The sequence below is a fragment of the Oncorhynchus keta genome, chromosome 17 (assembly GCF_023373465.1).
Source record: "Oncorhynchus keta strain PuntledgeMale-10-30-2019 chromosome 17, Oket_V2, whole genome shotgun sequence".
NCBI lineage: Eukaryota > Metazoa > Chordata > Actinopteri > Salmoniformes > Salmonidae > Oncorhynchus > Oncorhynchus keta.
The window spans coordinates 49,104,627-49,131,413 of NC_068437.1; the positions used below are offsets into that span (position 1 = coordinate 49,104,627).

At 41.4% G+C, this 26,787-nt stretch overlaps 1 protein-coding gene across 2 annotated transcripts in view; it reads left to right on the plus strand.

Moving 5' to 3' along the window:
• LOC118395980 (SH3 and multiple ankyrin repeat domains protein 2-like) overlaps positions 1-26,787 on the plus strand; it is a 176,774-nt gene that overhangs the window by 74,671 nt on the left and 75,316 nt on the right. For both annotated transcript variants that reach the window (XR_008066846.1, XM_052466318.1), the window contains one exon: positions 501-608. Coding sequence is in view for 1 of the 2 variants with exons in the window: in XM_052466318.1 (XP_052322278.1) it covers positions 501-608 (108 nt within the window). In the remaining variant the exon portion in view is untranslated. The remainder of the gene's footprint in view (positions 1-500; positions 609-26,787) is intronic.

Below are 26,787 nucleotides of genomic sequence, written 5' to 3' on the forward strand. Positions count from 1 at the left end.
TACAGTCCCTCTATGTCTTACACGGACTATTTTTCTTCTCTCTCTCTCTCTCTCTCTCTCTCTCTCTCTCTCTCTCCACAGACACGGTACTGGAATGGAGCTGAAGAGACTCACAGAAACTACTCTCTGAAGAGACCCCACGGTACTGGAATGGAGCTCTCTCTCTTTCTCTCTCTCTCTCTCTCTCTAGGGTCTTAGGTCTCTCTCTGGAAAAGTCTCTCTACTGTCTCTCTCTCTCTCTCTCTCTCTCTCTCTCTCCCTCTCTCTCTCTCTCTCTCTCTCTCCCCCTCACATACTCTCTCTCCCCCTCTGTCTCTCTCTCTCTCTCTCTCTCTCTCTCTCTCTCTCTCTCTACTCTCTCTCTCTGTCTCTCTCTCTCTCTCTCACATACTCTCTCTCCCCCCTCTGTCTCTCTCACACCTCTCTGTCTCTCCCTCTCTCTCTCCTTCCCTCCTCCCCTCTCTCTCTCTATCTCTCTCTCTCCCTCTCCCTCCTCTCAGTGCTCTCCATAGGTGAAGGTGGTTTCTGGGAGGGCAGTGCCAGGGGTAACGTGGGATGGTTCCCAGCAGAGTGTGTGGAGGAGACCCCTAACCAAGAGGAAAGACCATGTAAGTTCTGAGAGAGAGAGAGAGAGACAGGGAGAGAGAGAAACATTGTTAGTCCCAATAATCACCTCACTGTTCAAAATCACTTCTAAATCTCCTTGGCCTTTGTCAAAATTGGCCTTTACATAAAACGTTAGAGCTGTGTATTCAAACACCAACCATTGGATAATACAGTTCCTGATTTTGATTCTTTTGAGAGAATCTTGTGCTTGGTCTCGGCCCTTGCTCTCTTATGCTCTGATAACTCTCTGAATATGAGAAGTCCCTTCTGGCCATGGCAGGCTGTTAAGGCAATTAACACTCAGCAGCAAGGACACAGTACCCAGCATACACACGCGTCCTTCACAACACAGTGTATGCATTGATTCTATACATTCGGTTGGTAAAAGGTTAAGCCACAAGGTACATCCATGTAAAGATGTGTAACCTGACCTGTGTCACCCTTGGTTCACTAACCTCTCCTGGTATGACATCCTGGTGGATTAGGATGTGTAAAGTAGAGAGAGGGGCTGAAACCAGAGACTTCACAGTTCTGCACTAGACTACAATGCATTGTATTGCACAAAGTGGCGTGACTGACAGCTGTAGTACTGTAGTATTTATTCAAAATGTCTGCTGCTGAACTGCTTTCTTCCTTTGTATTTAGTGGGAAAGTGTGTGTGTGTGTGTGTGTGTGTGTTTGTCGGTGTGTGTGTGTGTTGGTGTGTGTGTGTCGGTGTGTGTGTACTTGTGTACTGTATACTTCTCTACATGTGTGTGTGTGTGTGTGTGTGTGTGTGTGTGTGTGTGTGTGTGTGTGTGTGTGTGTGTGTGTGTGTATACATGTTATTTTGTGTAAATGCTTTCCACATCAGTACAGCCAGTGTTCAGTAGCAGTGTTCAGTAGTAGTGTTCAGTAGCAGTATCAGTGTTCAGTGTTGTTCAGTAGCTGTGTTCAGTAGCAGTGTTCAGTAGCTGTGTTCAGTAGCAGTGTTCAGTAGTAGTGTTCAGTAGTAGTGTTCAGTAGCAGTATCAGTGTTCAGTAGCTGTGTTCAGTAGCTGTGTTCAGTAGCAGTGTTCAGTATCAGTGTTCAGTAGCTGTGTTCAGTAGCAGTGTTCAGTATCAGTGTTCAGTAGCTGTGTTCAGTGTCAGTGTTCAGTAGCAGTGTTCAGTAGCTGAATTCAGTAGCAGTGTTCAGTATCAGTGTTCAGTAGCTGTGTTCAGTAGCAGTGTTCAGTAGCTGTGTTCAGTAGTAGTGTTCAGTAGCTGAATTCAGTAGCAGTGTTCAGTATCAGTGTTCAGTAGCTGTGTTCAGTATCAGTGTTCAGTAGCTGTGTTCAGTAGCAGTGTTCAGTAGCAGTGTTCAGTAGCTGTGTTCAGTAGCAGTATCAGTGTTCAGTAGCTGTGTTCAGTATCAGTGTTCAGTATCAGTGTTCAGTAGCAGTGTTCAGTAGCTGTGTTCAGTAGTAGTGTTCAGTAGCAGTATCAGTGTTCAGTAGCTGAATTCAGTAGCAGTGTTCAGTATCAGTGTTCAGTAGCAGTATTCAGTAGCTGAATTCAGGCCAGAGGGGACGAGGGTATCTCTTGAGTTAAAAGCACACCACTTTGCATGTTCTGGCTGCACAGATGTAATGATGTAATTATAATAACCCAGCAATTGAAACACTTAATAACAAGTGGCAGGTGTATTATTTTTAAAGATATACTCTATGGCGCACTTATAAGCCAAAATTGAAGCAATTGATGTGATTCATTAATTGTATATCAGGCTCATTATCTATCTGAAAGGTCACCTGCATTCCATTTATACTGTATGTAGCCAGCTTGTGTCATTCATAATGCTCCATGTAATCCTAACACACACTGGCATAGCACACACCCCCGCAGCCCCCGCAAAGGGGGCCCACGAGTTTTAAAATGTACATTTGGGGAATTATTTGTTTTGGGGAATTTTTTAAATGCTTGAAACATTATTAATTTACATGTCGACTCTATGCCTGGAAATGCCCTTGTCCAGAGCAAAGGATCCCCATTTTAAATGAATATACTTTGTCACTGATTGAGTCAATATTTCTTTCGTCAAGATTCTGACAAAATATTTGAATCACTGTTCTGCATGGATACTTAAACAATTGAAGTATTTTCTGTGCTCGACCGAAGGGGAAATATTTGCTTTATAAATCTTGTTTTATGATCTAAATCTAGAAAAACATGCCAAAATGCTAACACAATTAGCCTTGGAGCATTTAACAGTGCATTAAAACAAAAAAAAGTTGGAGATTTGTATTACATATTTGAATAATCTAATGATATAATTAAATAATCAAGGCCTTTAAACACTTGTTGGACAATAATAATAAAAAATGAAGTGTCTTTTATTGTGTCTGACGGAGTTGACATAACTCCAATAGGTTGCATTTTATGAAGATTTTTTTTATTTTTACATGGTGTGATAGCTGATACTTTGGTCTATCAAAATATATATTACACATTTGATCAGTATTAAGACAAATATTTGCGGAAAAAAAGCAGAGAATTTCCTGTCTTTCAAGAATCTCTGAGCTCCAAAACAGAAAATTTTCTCTCATACTCGTTGTAAAAAATGTATATATACTACCGTTCTAAAGTTTGGGGTCACTTAGAAATTTCCCTGTTTTTGAAAAAAAAGCACATTTTTGTCCATTAAAATAACTTCAAATTGAGCAGAAATACAGTGTAGACATTGTTAATGTTGTAAATTACTATTGTAGCTGGAAACGGCTGATTTTTAAAGGAATATCTACATAGGCGAACAGAGGCCCACTATCAGCACCATCCCTCCTGTGTTCCAATGGCACGTTGTGTTAGCTAATCCAAGTTTATAATTTTAAAAGATTAATTGATCATTAGAAACCCCTTTTGCAATTACTGTACATCTGAAAACTATTGTCCTGATTAAAGATGCATTAAAACTGTTCTTCTTTAGACTAGTTGAGTATCTGGAGCATCAGCATTTGTGGGTTCGATTACAGGCTCAAAATGGACAGAAACAAAGCACATTCTTCTGAAACTCGTCAGTCTATTCTTGTTCTGAGAAATGAAGGCTATTCCATGCGAGAAATTGCCAAGAAACTGAAGGTCTCGTACAACGCCTTCAGAAAGTAAACACACCCCTTGACTTTTTCCACATGTTGTTGTGTTACAGCCTGAATTGCAATAGATTTAATTGAGATGTTGTGTCACCAGCCTACACACTATACTGCATAATGTTGAAGTAGAATTATGTTTTTATACATTTTTACAAATTAATAAAAAATTAGAAGCTGAAATGTCGAGTCAATAAGTAATCAACCCCTTTGTTATGGCAAGCTTAAATAATTTCAGGGGTAAATATTTGCTAAACAACTCACATAATAAGTTGCATCGACTCACTCTGTGTACAATAATAGTGTTTAACATGATTTATGAACAACGCCCTCATCTCTGTACCACACATATACAACTATCTATACAATAAGTTCCCTCGGTCGAGCAGTGAATTTCAAACACAGATTCAACCACAAAGACCAGGGAGGTTTTCCAATGCCTCGCAAAGAAGGGCACCCATTGGCAGATGGGTAAAATATTAAAAAGCAGACATTGAATATTCCCTTGAGCATGTTGAAGTTATTAATTACACGTTGGATGGTGTATCAATACACCCAGTCACGTCAAAGATACAGGCCATCCTGCCTCATTTAGTTCCCGGAGAGTAAGGAAACTGCTCAGTGATTTCATCACGAGGCCAATGGTGAATTTAAAACAGTTACAGAGTTTAATGGCTGTGATAGAAGAAAACTGAGGATCAACAACATTGCAGTTACTCCACAATACAAACCTACATGACAGAGTGAAAAGAAGAAAGCCTGTACAGAAGAAAAATATTGCAAAACATGCATCCTGTTTGCAATAAGGCACTAAAGTAAAACTGCAAATAATGTGGCAAAGAAATTAACTTTATGACCTGAATACAAAGTGTTATATTTGGGGTAAATCCCACATAATCCACTGTGTACCAGTCTTCATATTTTCAAGCATGGTGGTAGCTGCATCATGTTATGGGTATGCTTGTAATCTGCAAGGGGTAGGGGGGGGTTTAGAATTAAAATAGATGGAATAGAGCTTAGAATAGTTAACATTTTAGAGGACACCCGGTTCCAACAGACAATGTGAGACTAATTCACCTTTCAGCAGGACATTAACCTAAAACACAAGGCCAAATATACACCAGAGTTGCTTACCAAGATGACATTGAATGTTCCTTAGTGGCCTGATGACTATTTTCACTTAAATTAGCTTGAAAATCTATGGCAACACTTGAAAATGGCTGTGTAGCAACAATCAACAACAACTTGACAGACCATGAAGAATTGTTTTAATAATAATGTGCAAATATTGTACTATCCAGGTGTGCAAAGCTCTTAGAGACGTATCTGTAATGACTCACAGTTGTCATCACTGCCAAAGGTGATTCTAACATGTATTGACTGATAGTTCCATTTCATTTTCAATAAATGTAAAAAAAAATATTAAAACATGTTTTCACTTTATCATTATGGGTTATTGGTGTGTAGATGGGTGAGAAAAATATATATTTATTCCTTTTGAATTCAGGCTGTAACACAATAAAATGTGGAATAAGTCAACAGTATGAATACATTCTGAATGCACTGTTTGTCATTTTGGGGGGAGGTTGCTCAGACCTTGCATTCAAGTACATTAGAGAATGTTTTTATGGAAAATAAAAAGTAACATTTGAAAAAATAAATCAACGTTATCGCTGTCACCATCACAATGTTATTAGCCACCTTCTGACAAATAATAGCACAACACATGAGATTTGATTCTGGGTGCCAAGATTACAATGTTATTGGTCGTTTTTTAACTGTATCATATGCAGGATGGTGGTGGATAGAAATGAATGCAGGATGTTTTAAACAAGCAGGCAGTCTCGAGAAGTGATGGCAAGCCATCTGTGATTGGCCGGGAGTGTTGTGTGTGTGTGGCAGTACACTATGAGTCATGATGACGACAGTATAATATCAGTCCGCTTGTTAATCCTCTCTGATAGAACACAAATATGCCATTGGATGTTCCAGACACTTGTCTGTGTGTGTGTTCCAATGTGTGTGTTCCAATGTGTGTGTTCCAACGTGTGTTCCAATGTGTGTTCCAATGTGTGTGTTCCAATGTGTGTGTTCCAACGTGTGTTCCAACGTGTGTTCCAATGTGTGTGTTCCAAAGTGTGTGTTCCAACGTGTGTTCCAATGTGTGTGTTCCAACGTGTGTTCCAATGTGTGTGTTCCAATGTGTGTTCCAATGTGTGTGTTCCAATGTGTGTGTTCCAACGTGTGTTCCAATGTGTGTTCCAATGTGTGTGTTCCAATGTGTGTGTTCCAACGTGTGTTCCAATGTGTGTTCCAATGTGTGTGTTCCAATGTGTGTGTTCCAATGTGTGTTCCAATGTGTGTTCCAACGTGTGTTCCAATGTGTGTGTTCCAATGTGTGTGTTCCAATGTGTGTGTTCCAATGTGTGTGTTCCAATGTGTGTGTTCCAATGTGTGTGTTCCAATGTGTGTGTTCCAACGTGTGTGTTCCAATGTGTGTGTTCCAATGTGTGTGTTCCAACGTGTGTGTTCCAACGTGTGTGTTCCAATGTGTGTGTTCCAACGTGTGTGTTCCAACGTGTGTGTTCCAACGTGTGTGTTCCAATGTGTGTGTTCCAATGTGTGTGTTCCAATGTGTGTGTTCCAACGTGTGTGTTCCAATGTGTGTGTTCCAATGTGTGTGTTCCAACGTGTGTGTTCCAACGTGTGTGTTCCAATGTGTGTGTTCCAACGTGTGTGTTCCAATGTGTGTGTTCCAATGTGTGTGTTCCAATGTGTGTGTTCCAACGTGTGTGTTCCAATGTGTGTGTTCCAACGTGTGTGTTCCAATGTGTGTGTTCCAATGTGTGTGTTCCAATGTGTGTGTTCCAACGTGTGTTCCAATGTGTGTTCCAACGTGTGTTCCAATGTGTGTGTTCCAATGTGTGTGTTCCAATGTGTGTGTTCCAACGTGTGTGTTCCAATGTTTGTGTTCCAACATGTGTGTCCCAATGTGTGTGTTCCAACGTGTGTGTTCCAATGTGTGTGTTCCAATGTGTGTGTTCCAACGTGTGTTCCAATGTGTGTGTTCCAACGTGTGTGTTCCAATGTGTGTGTTCCAATGTGTGTGTTCCAATGTGTGTGTTCCAACGTGTGTGTTCCAACGTGTGTGTTCCAATGTGTGTGTTCCAATGTGTGAGTTCCAACGTGTGTGTTCCAATGTGTGTGTTCCAATGTGTGTGTTCCGACGTGTGTGTTCCAATGTGTGTGTTCCAACGTGTGTTCCAATGTGTGTGTTCCAACGTGTGTGTTCCAATGTGTGTGGTCCAACGTGTGTTCCAACGTGTGTTCCAATGTGTGTGTTCCAATGTGTGTGTTCCAATGTGTGTGTTCCAATGTGTGTGTTCCAACGTGTTTTCCAATGTGTGTGTTCCAACGTGTGTGTTCCAATGTGTGTGTTCCAACGTGTGTTCCAATGTGTGTGTTCCAACGTGTGTGTTCCAACGTGTGTTCCAATGTGTGTGTTCCAACATGTGTGTTCCAATGTGTGTGTTCCAACGTGTGTTCCAATGTGTGTGTTCCAACGTGTGTGTTCCAATGTGTGTGTTCCAACGTGTGTTCCGACGTGTGTTCCAACGTGTGTGTTCCAACGTGTGCGTTCCAATGTGTGTGTTCCAACGTGTGCGTTCCAATGTGTGTGTTCCAATGTGTGCGTTCCAACGTGTGCGTTCCAATGTGTGCGTTCCAATGTGTGTGTTCCAATGTGTGTGTTCCAACGTGTGCGTTCCAATGTGTGTGTTCCAATGTGTGTGTTCCAACGTGTGTTCCAACGTGTGTGTTCCAACATGTGTGATCCAACGTGTGTGTTCCAACGTGTGTGTTCCAATGTGTGTGTTCCAACGTGTGTGTTCCAACGTGTGTGTTCCAATGTGTGTGTTCCAACGTGTGTGATCCAACGTGTGTGTTCCAACGTGTGTGTTCCAATGTGTGTGTTCCAACGTGTGTTCCAACGTGTGTGTTCCAACGTGTGTGATCCAACGTGTGTGTTCCAACGTGTGTGTTCCAATGTGTGTGTTCCAACGTGTGTGTTCCAACGTGTGTGTTCCAATGTGTGTGTTCCAACGTGTGTGATCCAACGTGTGTGTTCCAACGTGTGTGTTCCAACGTGTGTGTTCCAATGTGTGTGTTCCAATGTGTGTGTTCCAACGTGTGTGTTCCAACGTGTGTGTTCCAACGTGTGTGTTCCAATGTGTGTGTTCCAACGTGTGTTCCAACGTGTGTTCCAACGTGTGCGTTCCAACGTGTGTTCCAACGTGTGTTCCAATGTGTGTGTTCCAATGTGTGTGTTCCAACGTGTGTGTTCCAATGTGTGTGTTCCAACGTGTGTGTTCCAATGTGTGTGGTCCAACGTGTGTTCCAACGTGTGTTCCAATGTGTGTGTTCCAATGTGTGTGTTCCAATGTGTGTGTTCCAATGTGTGTGTTCCAACGTGTTTTCCAATGTGTGTGTTCCAACGTGTGTGTTCCAATGTGTGTGTTCCAACGTGTGTTCCAATGTGTGTGTTCCAACGTGTGTGTTCCAACGTGTGTTCCAATGTGTGTGTTCCAACATGTGTGTTCCAATGTGTGTGTTCCAACGTGTGTTCCAATGTGTGTGTTCCAACGTGTGTGTTCCAATGTGTGTGTTCCAACGTGTGTTCCGACGTGTGTTCCAATGTGTGTTCCAACGTGTTTCCAATGTGTGTGTTCCAACGTGTGCGTTCCAATGTGTGTGTTCCAATGTGTGCGTTCCAACGTGTGCGTTCCAATGTGTGCGTTCCAATGTGTGTGTTCCAATGTGTGTGTTCCAACGTGTGCGTTCCAATGTGTGTGTTCCAATGTGTGTGTTCCAACGTGTGTTCCAACGTGTGTGTTCCAACATGTGTGATCCAACGTGTGTGTTCCAACGTGTGTGTTCCAATGTGTGTGTTCCAACGTGTGTGTTCCAACGTGTGTGTTCCAATGTGTGTGTTCCAACGTGTGTGATCCAACGTGTGTGTTCCAACGTGTGTGTTCCAATGTGTGTGTTCCAACGTGTGTTCCAACGTGTGTGTTCCAACGTGTGTGATCCAACGTGTGTGTTCCAACGTGTGTGTTCCAATGTGTGTGTTCCAACGTGTGTGTTCCAACGTGTGTGTTCCAATGTGTGTGTTCCAACGTGTGTGATCCAACGTGTGTGTTCCAACGTGTGTGTTCCAATGTGTGTGTTCCAATGTGTGTGTTCCAATGTGTGTGTTCCAATGTGTGTGTTCCAACGTGTGTGTTCCAACGTGTGTGTTCCAATGTGTGTGTTCCAACGTGTGTTCCAACGTGTGTTCCAACGTGTGCGTTCCAACGTGTGTTCCAACGTGTGTTCCAATGTGTGTGTTCCAATGTGTGTGTTCCAATGTGTGTGTTCCAACGTGTGTGTTCCAATGTGTGTGTTCCAACGTGTGCGTTCCAACGTGTGTTCCAACGTGTGTTCCAACGTGTGCGTTCCAACGTGTGTTCCAACGTGTGTTCCAATGTGTGTGTTCCAACGTGTGTGTTCCAATGTGTGTGTTCCAACGTGTGTTCCAATGTGTGTGTTCCAACGTGTGTGTTCCAATGTGTGTGTTCCAATGTGTGTGTTCCAATGTGTGTGTTCCAACGTGTGTGTTCCAATGTGCGTGTTCCAATGTGTGTGTTCCAATGTGTGTGTTCCAACGTGTGTGTTCCAATGTGTGTGTTCCAATGTGTGTGTTCCAACGTGTGTGTTCCAATGTGTGTGTTCCAATGTGTGTGTTCCAATGTGTGTGTTCCAACGTGTGTGTTCCAATGTGTGTGTTCCAACGTGTGTGTTCCAATGTGTGTGTTCCAATGTGTGTGTTCCAATGTGTGTGTTCCAACGTGTGTTCCAATGTGTGTGTTCCAACGTGTGTGTTCCAATGTGTGTGTTCCAATGTGTGTGTTCCAATGTGTGTGTTCCAACGTGTGTTCCAATGTGTGTGTTCCAACGTGTGTGTTCCAATGTGTGTGTTCCAATGTGTGTGTTCCAATGTGTGTGTTCCAACGTGTGTGTTCCAACGTGTGTGTTCCAATGTGTGTGTTCCAATGTGTGAGTTCCAACGTGTGTGTTCCAATGTGTGTGTTCCAATGTGTGTGTTCCGACGTGTGTGTTCCAATGTGTGTGTTCCAACGTGTGTTCCAATGTGTGTGTTCCAACGTGTGTGTTCCAATGTGTGTGTTCCAACGTGTGTTCCGACGTGTGTTCCAACGTGTGTGTTCCAACGTGTGTGTTCCAATGTGTGTGTTCCAATGTGTGTGTTCCAATGTGTGTGTTCCAACGTGTGTGTTCCAATGTGTGTGTTCCAATGTGTGTGTTCCAACGTGTTTTCCAATGTGTGTGTTCCAACGTGTGTGTTCCAATGTGTGTGTTCCAACGTGTGTTCCAATGTGTGTGTTCCAACGTGTGTGTTCCAACGTGTGTTCCAATGTGTGTGTTCCAACATGTGTGTTCCAATGTGTGTGTTCCAACGTGTGTGTTCCAATGTGTGTGTTCCAACGTGTGTTCCGACGTGTGTTCCAACGTGTGCGTTCCAATGTGTGTGTTCCAACGTGTGCGTTCCAATGTGTGTGTTCCAATGTGTGCGTTCCAACGTGTGCGTTCCAATGTGTGCGTTCCAATGTGTGTGTTCCAATGTGTGTGTTCCAACGTGTGCGTTCCAATGTGTGTGTTCCAATGTGTGTGTTCCAACGTGTGTTCCAACGTGTGTGTTCCAACGTGTGTGTTCCAATGTGTGTGTTCCAACGTGTGTTCCAACGTGTGCGTTCCAACGTGTGTTCCAACGTGTGTTCCAATGTGTGTGTTCCAATGTGTGTGTTCCAATGTGTGTGTTCCAACGTGTGTTTTCCAATGTGTGTGTTCCAACGTGTGCGTTCCAACGTGTGTTCCAACGTGTGCGTTCCAACGTGTGTTCCAACGTGTGTCCCAATGTGTGTGTTCCAACGTGTGTGTTCCAATGTGTGTGTTCCAACGTGTGTTCCAACGTGTGCGTTCCAACGTGTGTTCCAACGTGTGTTCCAATGTGTGTGTTCCAACGTGTGTGTTCCAATGTGTGTGTTCCAACATGTGTGTTCCAATGTGTGTGTTCCAACGTGTGTTCCAACGTGTGTGTTCCAACGTGTGTGTTCCAATGTGTGTGTTCCAATGTGTGTGTTCCAATGTGTGTGTTCCAATGTGTGTGTTCCAACGTGTGTGTTCCAATGTGTGTGTTCCAACGTGTGTGTTCCAATGTGTGTGTTCCAACGTATGTGTTCCAATGTGTGTGTTCCAACGTGTGTGTTCCAATGTGTGTGTTCCAATGTGTGTGTTCCAATGTGTGTGTTCCAACATGTGTGTTCCAATGTGTGTGTTTCAACGTGTGTTCCAACGTGTGTTCCAATGTGTGTGTTCCAACGTGTGTTTCAATGTGTGTGTTTCAACGTGTGTTCCAACGTGTGTTCCAATGTGTGTGTTCCAACGTGTGTTTCAACGTGTGTTCCAACGTGTGTGTTCCAATGTGTGTGTTCCAATGTGTGTGTTCCAATGTGTGTGTTCCAACGTGTGTGTTCCAATGTGTGTGTTCCAATGTGTGTGTTCCAACGTGTTTTCCAATGTGTGTGTTCCAACGTGTGTGTTCCAATGTGTGTGTTCCAACGTGTGTTCCAATGTGTGTGTTCCAACGTGTGTGTTCCAACGTGTGTTCCAATGTGTGTGTTCCAACATGTGTGTTCCAATGTGTGTGTTCCAACGTGTGTGTTCCAATGTGTGTGTTCCAACGTGTGTTCCGACGTGTGTTCCAACGTGTGCGTTCCAATGTGTGTGTTCCAACGTGTGCGTTCCAATGTGTGTGTTCCAATGTGTGCGTTCCAACGTGTGCGTTCCAATGTGTGCGTTCCAATGTGTGTGTTCCAATGTGTGTGTTCCAACGTGTGCGTTCCAATGTGTGTGTTCCAATGTGTGTGTTCCAACGTGTGTTCCAACGTGTGTGTTCCAACGTGTGTGTTCCAATGTGTGTGTTCCAACGTGTGTTCCAACGTGTGCGTTCCAACGTGTGTTCCAACGTGTGTTCCAATGTGTGTGTTCCAATGTGTGTGTTCCAATGTGTGTGTTCCAACGTGTGTTTTCCAATGTGTGTGTTCCAACGTGTGCGTTCCAACGTGTGTTCCAACGTGTGCGTTCCAACGTGTGTTCCAACGTGTGTCCCAATGTGTGTGTTCCAACGTGTGTGTTCCAATGTGTGTGTTCCAACGTGTGTTCCAACGTGTGCGTTCCAACGTGTGTTCCAACGTGTGTTCCAATGTGTGTGTTCCAACGTGTGTGTTCCAATGTGTGTGTTCCAACATGTGTGTTCCAATGTGTGTGTTCCAACGTGTGTTCCAACGTGTGTGTTCCAACGTGTGTGTTCCAATGTGTGTGTTCCAATGTGTGTGTTCCAATGTGTGTGTTCCAATGTGTGTGTTCCAACGTGTGTGTTCCAATGTGTGTGTTCCAACGTGTGTGTTCCAATGTGTGTGTTCCAACGTATGTGTTCCAATGTGTGTGTTCCAACGTGTGTGTTCCAATGTGTGTGTTCCAATGTGTGTGTTCCAATGTGTGTGTTCCAACATGTGTGTTCCAATGTGTGTGTTTCAACGTGTGTTCCAACGTGTGTTCCAATGTGTGTGTTCCAACGTGTGTTTCAATGTGTGTGTTTCAACGTGTGTTCCAACGTGTGTTCCAATGTGTGTGTTCCAACGTGTGTTTCAACGTGTGTTCCAACGTGTGTGTTCCAACGTGTGTTCCAATGTGTGTGTTCCAATGTGTGTGTTCCAACGTGTGTTCCAATGTGTGTGTTCCAACGTGTGTGTTCCAACATGTGTTCCAACGTGTGTGTTCCAATGTGTGTTCCAACGTGTGTGTTCCAACGTGTGTTCCAACGTGTGTGTTCCAACGTGTGTGTTCCAACGTGTGTTCCAACGTGTGTGTTCCAATGTGTGTGTTCCAATGTGTGTGTTCCAATGTGTGTGTTCCAACATGTGTGTTCCAATGTGTGTGTTTCAACGTGTGTTCCAACGTGTGTTCCAATGTGTGTGTTCCAACGTGTGTTTCAACGTGTGTTCCAACGTGTGTGTTCCAACGTGTGTTCCAATGTGTGTGTTCCAACGTGTGTTCCAATGTGTGTGTTCCAACGTGTGTGTTCCAACATGTGTTCCAACGTGTGTGTTCCAATGTGTGTTCCAACGTGTGTGTTCCAACGTGTGTTCCAACGTGTGTGTTCCAACGTGTGTGTTCCAACGTGTGTTCCAACGTGTGTGTTCCAATGTGTGTGTTCCAATGTGTGTGTTCCAACGTGTGTGTTCCACTGTGTGTGTTCCAACGTGTGTGTTCCAACGTGTATGTTCCAACGTGTGTGTTCCAACATGTGTGTTCCAATGTGTGTGTTCCAATGTGTGTGTTCCAATGTGTGTGTTCCAACTTGTGTGTTACAACGTGTGTTCCAATGTGTGTGTTCCAACGTGTGTGTTCCAATGTGTGTGTTCCAATGTGTGTGTCCCAATGTGTGTGTTCCAACGTGTGTGTTCCAATGTGTGTGTTCCAACGTGTGTGTTCCAACGTGTGTTCCAACGTGTGTGTTCCAACGTGTGTTCCAACGTGTGTGTTCCAACGTGTGTGTTCCAACTTGTGTTCCAATGTGTGTGTTCCAACATGTGTGTTCCAATGTGTGTGTTCCAACGGGTGTTCCAATGTGTGTGTTCCAACATGTGTGTTCCAATGTGTGTGTTTCAACGTGTGTTCCAACGTGTGTTCCAACGTGTGTTCCAACGTGTGTGTTCCAATGTGTGTGTTCCAACGTGTGTTCCAATGTGTGTGTTCCAATGTGTGTGTTCCAACATGTGTTCCAACGTGTGTGTTCCAATGTGTGTTCCAACGTGTGTGTTCCAACATGTGTGTTCCAACATGTGTGTTCCAATGTGTGTGTTCCAACGTGTGTGTTCCAACATGTGTTCCAACGTGTGTGTTCCAACATGTGTGTTCCAATGTGTGTGTTCCAATGTGTGTGTTCCAACGTGTGTGTTCCAATGTGTGTGTTCCAACGTGTGTGTTTCAACGTGTGTTCCAATGTGTGTGTTCCAACGTGTGTTCCAATGTGTGTGTTCCAACGTGTGTGTTCCAACATGTGTGTTCCAATGTGTGTGTTCCAACGTGTGTTCCAATGTGTGTGTTCCAACGTGTGTGTGTGTGTTCCAATGTGTGTGTTCCAACGTGTGTTCCAACGTGTGTGTTCCAACATGTGTGTTCCAATGTGTGTGTTCCAATGTGTGTGTTCCAACGTGTGTGTTCCAATGTGTGTGTTCCAACTTGTGTGTTCCAACGTGTGTTCCAATGTGTGTGTTCCAACGTGTGTTCCAATGTGTGTGTTCCAACGTGTGTGTTCCAACATGTGTGTTCCAATGTGTGTGTTCCAACGTGTGTTCCAATGTGTGTTCCAACGTGTGTGTTCCAACGTGTGTGTTCCAACGTGTGTTCCAATGTGTGTGTTCCAACGTGTGTTCCAATGTGTGTGTTCCAATGTGTGTGTTCCAATGTGTGTGTTCCAACGTGTGTGTTCCAATGTGTGTGTTCCAACATGTGTGTTCCAACGTGTGTGTTCCAACGTGTGTGTTCCAATGTGTGTGTTCCAATGTGTGTGTTCCAACGTGTGTGTTACAACGTGTGTTCCAACGTGTGTGTTACAACGTGTGTTCCAATGTGTGTGTTCCAACGTGTGTGTTCCAATGTGTGTGTTCCAATGTGTGTGTTCCAATGTGTGTGTTCCAATGTGTGTGTTCCAACGTGTGTTCCAACGTGTGTGTTCCAACGTGTGTTCCAACGTGTGTGTTCCAACGTGTGTGTTCCAACTTGTGTTCCAATGTGTGTGTTCCAACATGTGTGTTCCAATGTGTGTGTTCCAACGGGTGTTCCAATGTGTGTGTTCCAACATGTGTGTTCCAATGTGTGTGTTTCAACGTGTGTTCCAACGTGTGTTCCAACGTGTGTTCCAACGTGTGTGTTCCAATGTGTGTGTTCCAATGTGTGTGTTCCAACGTGTGTTCCAATGTGTGTGTTCCAATGTGTGTGTTCCAACATGTGTTCCAACGTGTGTGTTCCAATGTGTGTTCCAACGTGTGTGTTCCAACATGTGTGTTCCAACATGTGTGTTCCAACATGTGTGTTCCAATGTGTGTGTTCCAACGTGTGTGTTCCAACATGTGTTCCAACATGTGTGTTCCAACATGTGTGTTCCAATGTGTGTGTTCCAATGTGTGTGTTCCAACGTGTGTGTTCCAATGTGTGTGTTCCAACGTGTGTGTTCCAACGTGTGTTCCAATGTGTGTGTTCCAACGTGTGTGTGTGTGTTCCAATGTGTGTGTTCCAACGTGTGTGTTCCAACGTGTGTTCCAACGTGTGTGTTCCAACATGTGTGTTCCAATGTGTGTGTTCCAATGTGTGTGTTCCAACGTGTGTGTTCCAATGTGTGTGTTCCAACGTGTGTGTTCCAACGTGTGTTCCAATGTGTGTGTTCCAACGTGTGTTCCAATGTGTGTGTTCCAACGTGTGTGTTCCAACATGTGTGTTCCAATGTGTGTGTTCCAACGTGTGTTCCACTGTGTGTTCCAACGTGTGTGTTCCAACGTGTGTGTTCCAACGTGTGTTCCAACGTGTGTGTTCCAACGTGTGTTACAATGTGTGTGTTCCAATGTGTGTGTTCCAACGTGTGTGTTCCAACGTGTGTGTTCCAATGTGTGTGTTCCAACATGTGTGTTCCAACGTGTGTGTTCCAACGTGTGTGTTCCAACGTGTGTGTTCCAACATGTGTGTTCCAATGTGTGTGTTCCAACGTGTGTGTTCCAATGTGTGTGTTCCAACGTGTGTGTTCCAACGTGTGTTCCAATGTGTGTGTTCCAACGTGTGTTCCAATGTGTGTGTTCCAACGTGTGTGTTCCAACATGTGTGTTCCAATGTGTGTGTTCCAACGTGTGTTCCAATGTGTGTGTTCCAACGTGTGTGTTCCAACGTGTGTGTTCCAATGTGTGTTCCAATGTGTGTGTTCCAACGTGTGTTCCAACGTGTGTGTTCCAACGTGTGTGTTCCAACATGTGTTCCAATGTGTGTGTTCCAACATGTGTTCCAATGTGTGTGTTCCAACATGTGTTCCAACGTGTGTGTTCCAACGTGTGTGTTCCAACGTGTGTGTTCCAACATGTGTTCCAATGTGTGTGTTCCAACGTGTGTTCCAACGTGTGTGTTCCAACGTGTGTGTTCCAACGTGTGTGTTCCAATGTGTGTGTTCCAACGTGTTTGTTCCAACATGTGTGTTCCAATGTGTGTGTTCCAATATGTGTTCCAATGTGTGTGTTCCAACATGTGTTCCAATGTGTGTGTTCCAACGTGTTTGTTCCAACATGTGTGTTCCAACGTGTGTTCCAACATGTGTGTTCCAACGTGTGTTCCAACGTGTGTGTTCCAACGTGTGTGTTCCAACATGTGTTCCAATGTGTGTATTCCAACATGTGTTCCAATGTGTGTGTTCCAATGTGTGTTCCAACGTGTGTGTTCCAACGTGTGTTCCAATGTGTGTGTTCCAACATGTGTTCCAATGTGTGTGTTCCAACATGTGTTCCAATGTGTGTGTTCCAAAGTGTGTGTTCCAACATGTGTTCCAATGTGTGTGCTCCAACATGTGTTCCAATGTGTGTGTTCCAATGTGTGTGTTCCAACATGTGTTCCAATGTGTGTGTTCCAACGTGTGTGTTCCAACATGTGTTCCAATGTGTGTGTTCCAACATGTGTTCCAATGTGTGTGTTCCAACGTGTGTTTCAACATGTGTTCCAATGTGTGTGTTCCAACATGTGTTCCAATGTGTGTGTTCCAACATGTGTTCCAATGTGTGTGTTCCAACGTGTGTGTTCCAACATGAGTTCCAATGTGTGTGTTCCAACATGTGTTCCAATGTGTGTGTTCCAACGTGTGTTTCAACATGTGTTCCAATGTGTGTGTTCCAACATGTGTTCCAATGTGTGTGTTCCAATGTGTGTGTTCCAACATGTGTTCCAATGTGTGTGTTCCAACGTGTGTGTTCCAACATGTGTTCCAATGTGTGTGTTCCAACATGTGTTCCAATGTGTGTGTTCCAATGTGTGTGTTCCAACGTGTGTTCCAACGTGTGTCTTCCAATTCCGATTTCACATTGCAACGTCGATGTGGGCTACAATTGGCTGTCGACTTTTTCACCAATACATCTGTTTCCCTTTGCCTGAAGGGACAGCTAATGCACACACAATATTTCAGATGTAGTTATAACTGCTGAAATACCATCTGAATATATGCTATAGTCTGGTAGTAGCTATCTATCTGTGCAGCTGCTTGGTTACTAATCTCCCATAGACCGACTACGTAAACGCAACTGGTACCAAATTATACAAGATTTTAGTTATTGGCTAAGCGAGATTACTTGGTTACTAACATCATGCAGTTGTGCCAGAATCGTAAACCCTTCACTGCAACACTCATGTACATTCCTGATTGATATATTTCCATGGAAACGTTCTCTGTACACTGTACAAGCCCGGTTGCTAAGGAGTGGGCCTTGGCAAGATTTTTTTCTCTTTTTGTACGATTTTTTCTCTCTCTCACTCTCTCTGTGCACTAAGAACAGAGCTTACGTGGGACTTGTTCATTACCAGATAGAGTTGCTCTCTTTATCTCAACGGGGAAGATTCTGGCCTATGTATCTTCACATACTGGGATTGGTCAAACGTTCTTGGGATGTTTCTTAAAGGCTTTGTAGCCTGAGGACGAGAGGTGCAGAGGTGAGGTTATTCTGACTGTGAAGGGAACTTGGAGGTGAAGGTGTGAGCGTTTCCGGGAAGCACTCCATTAGAGGGGAGGAAGAGGGCGCAAATGGAAGAGACGGCCAAATCCAGGAAGAAGGTTCATTTTGGAGGTACAGCACTGTGTGTGTGTTGGGGAGGGAAACGGGTGAGAGCGAGTGAGCGAGTGAGCGAGGACCATATTTAGCTGGTAGTCTGGTTGTAAACAGGGTTGTATTGTGTTTTTAACAGAACGTGTTTCACCTGGAAAACAGAGGAACATATGGATTTCTGTTTGTTATATTATCAGTGTTTTAGTTGGACGTGTGTGTGGGTTTATTTACGCGGACAGTGGATTGTGTAAATTGTATTTTCAGGTTGAGTGTAGTGTTACTTATATAAAGGGGGTGGAAGAATCCATAACTGTAAATTATAATGTTGTGTTTTTCATAACCTGTACTGTATAGCCTGTTGTATGTGTATGTATTCATGTACCTCACTATGTATGTATTCACCTTCCTCACTATGTATGTATTCACCTTCTTCACTATGTATGTATTCATCTTCCTCACTATGTATGTATTCACCTTCCTCACTATGTATGTATTCACCTTCCTCACTATGTATTCACCTTCCTCACTATGTATGTATTCACCTTCCTCACTATGTATGTATTCACCTTCCTCACTATGTATATATTCACCTTCCTCACTATGTATGTATTCACCTTCCTCACTATGTATGTATTCACCTTCCTCACTATGTATGTATTCATCTTCCTCACTATGTATGTATTCACCTTCCTCACTATGTATGTATTCATCTTCCTCACTATGTATGTATTCACCTTCCTCACTATGTATGTATACACCTTCCTCACTATGTATGTATTCATCTTCCTCACTATGTATGTATTCACCTTCCTCACTATGTATGTATTCACCTTCCTCACTATGTATTCACCTTCCTCACTATGTATTCACCTTCCTCACTATGTATGTATTCATCTTCCTCATTATGTATGTATACACCTTCCTCACTATGTATGTATACACCTTCCTCACTATGTATGTATTCATCTTCCTCACTATGTATGTATTCACCTTCCTCACTATGTATGTATTCATCTTCCTCACTATGTATGTATTCACCTTCCTCACTATGTATGTATTCACCTTCCTCACTATGTATGTATTCACCTTCTTCACTATGTATGTATTCATCTTCCTCACTATGTATGTATTCACCTTCCTCACTATGTATTCACCTTCCTCACTATGTATGTATTCACCTTCCTCACTATGTATGTATTCACCTTCCCCACTATGTATATATTCACCTTCCTCACTATGTATGTATTCACCTACCTCACTATGTATGTATACACCTTCCTCACTATGTATATATTCACCTTCCTCACTATGTATGTATTCACCTTCCTCACTATGTATGTATTCACCTTCCTCACTATGTATTCACCTTCCTCACTATGTATGTATTCACCTTCCTCACTATGTATGTATTCACCTTCCTCACTATGTATATATTCACCTTCCTCACTATGTATGTATTCATCTTCCTCACTATGTATGTATTCACCTTCCTCACTATGTATTCACCTTCCTCACTATGTATGTATTCACCTTCCTCACTATGTATGTATACACCTTCCTCACTATGTATTCACCTTCCTCACTATGTATGTATTCATCTTCCTCACTATGTATGTATTCACCTTCCTCACTATATATGTATTCATCTTCCTCACTATGTATGTATTCACCTTCCTCACTATGTATTCACCTTCCTCACTATGTATGTTATCACCTTCCTCACTATGTATGTATTCATCTTCCTCACTATGTATGTATTCACCTTCCTCACTATGTATTCACCTTCCTCACTATGTATGTATTCACCTTCCTCACTATGTATTTTACCTTCCTCACTATGTATATATTCACCTTCCTCACTATGTATGTATTCACCTTCTTCACTATGTATGTATTCATCTTCCTCACTATGTATGTATTCACCTTCCTCACTATGTATGTATTCACCTTCCTCACTATGTATGTATTCACCTTCCTCACTATGTATTCACCTTCCTCACTATGTATGTATTCACCTTCCTCACTATGTATGTATTCATCTTCCTCACTATGTATATATTCACCTTCCTCACTTTGTATGTATTCATCTTCCTCACTATGTATGTATTCACCTTCCTCACTATGTATGTATTCACCTTCCTCACTATGTATGTATACACCTTCCTCACTATGTATTCACCTTCCTCACTATGTATGTATTCATCTTCCTCACTATGTATGTATTCACCTTCCTCACTATGTATCCACCTTCCTCACTATGTATGTATTCACCTTCCTCACTATGTATTCACCTTCCTCACTATGTATGTATTCATCTTCCTCACTATGTATATATTCACCTTCCTCACTTTGTATGTATTCATCTTCCTCACTATGTATGTATTCACCTTCCTCACTATGTATTCACCTTCCTCACTATGTATGTATTCACCTTCCTCACTATGTATGTATACACCTTCCTCACTATGTATTCACCTTCCTCACTATGTATGTATTCATCTTCCTCACTATGTATGTATTCACCTTCCTCACTATGTATCCACCTTCCTCACTATGTATGTATTCACCTTCCTCACTATGTATTCACCTTCCTCACTATGTATATATTCACCTTCCTCACTATGTATGTATTCACCTTCCTCACTATGTATATATTCACCTTCCTCACTATGTATGTATACACCTTCCTAACTATGTATGTATTCAACTTCCTCTCTATGTATGTATTCACCTTCCTCACTATGTATGTATTCACCTTCCTCACTGTGTATGTATTCACCTTCCTCACTATGTATTCATCTTCCTCACTATGTATATATTCACCTTCCTCACTATGTATGTATACACCTTCCTCACTATGTATGTATTCACCTTCCTCACTATGTATGTATTCACCTTCCTCACTATGTATGTATTCACCTTCCTCACTATGTATGTATTCATCTTCCTCACTATGTATGTATTCACCTTCCTCACTATGTATGTATACACCTTCCTCACTATGTATGTATTCATCTTCCTCACTATGTATGTATTCACCTTCCTCACTATGTATGTATTCACCTTCCTCACTATGTATTCACCTTCCTCACTATGTATTCACCTTCCTCACTATGTATGTATTCATCTTCCTCATTATGTATGTATACACCTTCCTCACTATGTATGTATTCACCTTCCTCACTATGTATGTATTCACCTTCTTCACTATGTATGTATTCATCTTCCTCACTATGTATGTATTCACCTTCCTCACTATGTATGTATTCACCTTCCTCACTATGTATTCACCTTCCTCACTATGTATGTATTCACCTTCCTCACTATGTATGTATTCACCTTCCTCACTATGTATGTATTCACCTTCCTCACTATGTATGTATTCACCTTCCTCACTATGTATGTATTCATCTTCCTCACTATGTATGTATTCACCTTCCTCACTATGTATGTATTCATCTTCCTCACTATGTATGTATTCACCTTCCTCACTATGTATGTATACACCTTCCTCACTATGTATGTATTCATCTTCCTCACTATGTATGTATTCACCTTCCTCACTATGTATGTATTCACCTTCCTCACTATGTATTCACCTTCCTCACTATGTATTCACCTTCCTCACTATGTATGTATTCATCTTCCTCATTATGTATGTATACACCTTCCTCACTATGTATGTATTCACCTTCCTCACTATGTATGTATTCACCTTCTTCACTATGTATGTATTCATCTTCCTCACTATGTATGTATTCACCTTCCTCACTATGTATGTATTCACCTTCCTCACTATGTATTCACCTTCCTCACTATGTATGTATTCACCTTCCTCACTATGTATGTATTCACCTTCCCCACTATGTATATATTCACCTTCCTCACTATGTATGTATTCACCTACCTCACTATGTATGTATACACCTTCCTCACTATGTATATATTCACCTTCCTCACTATGTATGTATTCACCTTCTTCACTATGTATGTATTCACCTTCCTCACTATGTATTCACCTTCCTCACTATGTATGTATTCACCTTCCTCACTATGTATGTATTCACCTTCCTCACTATGTATATATTCACCTTCCTCACTATGTATGTATTCATCTTCCTCACTATGTATGTATTCACCTTCCGCACTATGTATTCACCTTCCTCACTATGTATGTATTCACCTTCCTCACTATGTATGTATACACCTTCCTCACTATGTATTCACCTTCCTCACTATGTATGTATTCATCTTCCTCACTATGTATGTATTCACCTTCCTCACTATATATGTATTCATCTTCCTCACTATGTATGTATTCACCTTCCTCACTATGTATTCACCTTCCTCACTATGTATGTTATCACCTTCCTCACTATGTATGTATTCATCTTCCTCACTATGTATGTATTCACCTTCCTCACTATGTATTCACCTTCCTCACTATGTATGTATTCACCTTCCTCACTATGTATTTTACCTTCCTCACTATGTATATATTCACCTTCCTCACTATGTATGTATTCACCTTCTTCACTATGTATGTATTCATCTTCCTCACTATGTATGTATTCACCTTCCTCACTATGTATGTATTCACCTTCCTCACTATGTATGTATTCACCTTCCTCACTATGTATTCACCTTCCTCACTATGTATGTATTCACCTTCCTCACTATGTATGTATTAACCTTCCTCACTATGTATGTATTCATCTTCCTCACTATGTATGTATTCACCTTCCTCACTATGTATGTATTCATCTTCCTCACTATGTATATATTCACCTTCCTCACTTTGTATTTATTCATCTTCCTCACTATGTATGTATTCACCTTCCTCACTATGTATTCACCTTCCTCACTATGTATGTATTCACCTTCCTCACTATGTATGTATACACCTTCCTCACTATGTATTCACCTTCCTCACTATGTATGTATTCACCTTCCTCACTATGTATGTATTCACCTACCTCACTATGTATGTATTCACCTTCCTCACTATGTATATATTCACCTTCCTCACTATGTATGTATTCACCTTCCTCACTATGTATATATTCACCTTCCTCACTATGTATGTATACACCTTCCTAACTATGTATGTATTCAACTTCCTCTCTATGTATGTATTCACCTTCCTCACTATGTATGTATTCACCTTCCTCACTGTGTATGTATTCACCTTCCTCACTATGTATTCATCTTCCTCACTATGTATATATATTCACCTTCCTCACTATGTATGTATACACCTTCCTCACTATGTATGTATTCACCTTCCTCACTATGTATGTATTCACCTTCCTCACTATGTATGTATTCACCTTCCTCACTATGTATGTATTCATCTTCCTCACTATGTATGTATTCACCTTCCTCACTATGTATGTATACACCTTCCTCACTATGTATGTATTCATCTTCCTCACTATGTATGTATTCACCTTCCTCACTATGTATGTATTCACCTTCCTCACTATGTATTCACCTTCCTCACTATGTATTCACCTTCCTCACTATGTATGTATTCATCTTCCTCATTATGTATGTATACACCTTCCTCACTATGTATGTATTCACCTTCCTCACTATGTATGTATTCACCTTCTTCACTATGTATGTATTCATCTTCCTCACTATGTATGTATTCACCTTCCTCACTATGTATGTATTCACCTTCCTCACTATGTATTCACCTTCCTCACTATGTATGTATTCACCTTCCTCACTATGTATGTATTCACCTTCCCCACTATGTATATATTCACCTTCCTCACTATGTATGTATTCACCTACCTCACTATGTATGTATACACCTTCCTCACTATGTATATATTCACCTTCCTCACTATGTATGTATTCACCTTCTTCACTATGTGTATGTATTCACCTTCCTCACTATGTATTCACCTTCCTCACTATGTATGTATTCACCTTCCTCACTATGTATGTATTCACCTTCCTCACTATGTATATATTCACCTTCCTCACTATGTATGTATTCATCTTCCTCACTATGTATGTATTCACCTTCCTCACTATGTATTCACCTTCCTCACTATGTATGTATTCACCTTCCTCACTATGTATGTATACACCTTCCTCACTATGTATTCACCTTCCTCACTATGTATGTATTCATCTTCCTCACTATGTATGTATTCACCTTCCTCACTATGTATGTATTCATCTTCCTCACTATGTATGTATTCACCTTCCTCACTATGTATTCACCTTCCTCACTATGTATGTTATCACCTTCCTCACTATGTATGTATTCATCTTCCTCACTATGTATGTATTCACCTTCCTCACTATGTATTCACCTTCCTCACTATGTATGTATTCACCTTCCTCACTATGTATTTTACCTTCCTCACTATGTATATATTCACCTTCCTCACTATGTATGTATTCACCTTCTTCACTATGTATGTATTCATCTTCCTCACTATGTATGTATTCACCTTCCTCACTATGTATGTATTCACCTTCCTCACTATGTATGTATTCACCTTCCTCACTATGTATTCACCTTCCTCACTATGTATGTATTCACCTTCCTCACTATGTATGTATTAACCTTCCTCACTATGTATGTATTCATCTTCCTCACTATGTATGTATTCACCTTCCTCACTATGTATGTATTCATCTTCCTCACTATGTATATATTCACCTTCCTCACTATGTATGTATTAATCTTCCTCACTATGTATGTATTCACCTTCCTCACTATGTATTCACCTTCCTCACTATGTATGTATTCACCTTCCTCACTATGTATGTATACACCTTCCTCACTATGTATTCACCTTCCTCACTATGTATGTATTCATCTTCCTCACTATGTATGTATTCACCTTCCTCACTATGTATCCACCTTCCTCACTATGTATGTATTCACCTTCCTCACTATGTATATATTCACCTTCCACACTATGTATGTATTCACCTTCCTCACTATGTATATATTCACCTTCCTCACTATGTATGTATACACCTTCCTAACTATGTATGTATTCAACTTCCTCTCTATGTATGTATTCACCTTCCTCACTATGTATGTATTCACCTTCCTCACTGTGTATGTATTCACCTTCCTCACTATGTATTCATCTTCCTCACTATGTATATATTCACCTTCCTCACTATGTATGTATACACCTTCCTCACTATGTATGTATTCACCTTCCTCACTATGTATGTATTCACCTTCCTCACTATGTATGTATTCACCTTCCTCACTATGTATGTATTCATCTTCCTCACTATGTATGTATTCACCTTCCTCACTATGTATGTATTCACCTTCCTCACTATGTATGTATACACCTTCCTCACTATGTATATATTCACCTTCCTCACTATGTATGTATTCACCTTCCTCACTATGTATGTATTCATCTTCCTCACTATGTATGTATTCACCTTCCTCACTATGTATGTATTCACCTTCCTCACTATGTATGTATACACCTTCCTCACTATGTATATATTCACCTTCCTCACTATGTATGTATTCACCTTCCTCACTATGTATGTATTCATCTACCTCACTATGTATATATTCACCTTCCTCTCTATGTATGTATTCACCTTCCTCACTATGTATATATTCACCTTCCTCACTATGTATGTATTCATCTTCCTCACTATGTATGTATTCACCTTCCTCACTATGTATTCACCTTCCTCACTATGTATGTATTCACCTTCCTCACTATGTATGTATACACCTTCCTCACTATGTATTCACCTTCCTCACTATGTATGTATTCATCTTCCTCACTATGTATGTATTCACCTTCCTCACTATGTATGTATTCATCTTCCTCACTATGTATGTATTCACCTTCCTCACTATGTATTCACCTTCCTCACTATGTATGTTATCACCTTCCTCACTATGTATGTATTCATCTTCCTCACTATGTATGTATTCACCTTCCTCACTATGTATTCACCTTCCTCACTATGTATGTATTCACCTTCCTCACTATGTATTTTACCTTCCTCACTATGTATATATTCACCTTCCTCACTATGTATGTATTCACCTTCTTCACTATGTATGTATTCATCTTCCTCACTATGTATGTATTCACCTTCCTCACTATGTATGTATTCACCTTCCTCACTATGTATGTATTCACCTTCCTCACTATGTATTCACCTTCCTCACTATGTATGTATTCACCTTCCTCACTATGTATGTATTAACCTTCCTCACTATGTATGTATTCATCTTCCTCACTATGTATGTATTCACCTTCCTCACTATGTATGTATTCATCTTCCTCACTATGTATATATTCACCTTCCTCACTATGTATGTATTAATCTTCCTCACTATGTATGTATTCACCTTCCTCACTATGTATTCACCTTCCTCACTATGTATGTATTCACCTTCCTCACTATGTATGTATACACCTTCCTCACTATGTATTCACCTTCCTCACTATGTATGTATTCATCTTCCTCACTATGTATGTATTCACCTTCCTCACTATGTATCCACCTTCCTCACTATGTATGTATTCACCTTCCTCACTATGTATATATTCACCTTCCACACTATGTATGTATTCACCTTCCTCACTATGTATATATTCACCTTCCTCACTATGTATGTATACACCTTCCTAACTATGTATGTATTCAACTTCCTCTCTATGTATGTATTCACCTTCCTCACTATGTATGTATTCACCTTCCTCACTGTGTATGTATTCACCTTCCTCACTATGTATTCATCTTCCTCACTATGTATATATTCACCTTCCTCACTATGTATGTATACACCTTCCTCACTATGTATGTATTCACCTTCCTCACTATGTATGTATTCACCTTCCTCACTATGTATGTATTCACCTTCCTCACTATGTATGTATTCATCTTCCTCACTATGTATGTATTCACCTTCCTCACTATGTATGTATTCACCTTCCTCACTATGTATGTATACACCTTCCTCACTATGTATATATTCACCTTCCTCACTATGTATGTATTCACCTTCCTCACTATGTATGTATTCATCTTCCTCACTATGTATGTATTCACCTTCCTCACTATGTATGTATTCACCTTCCTCACTA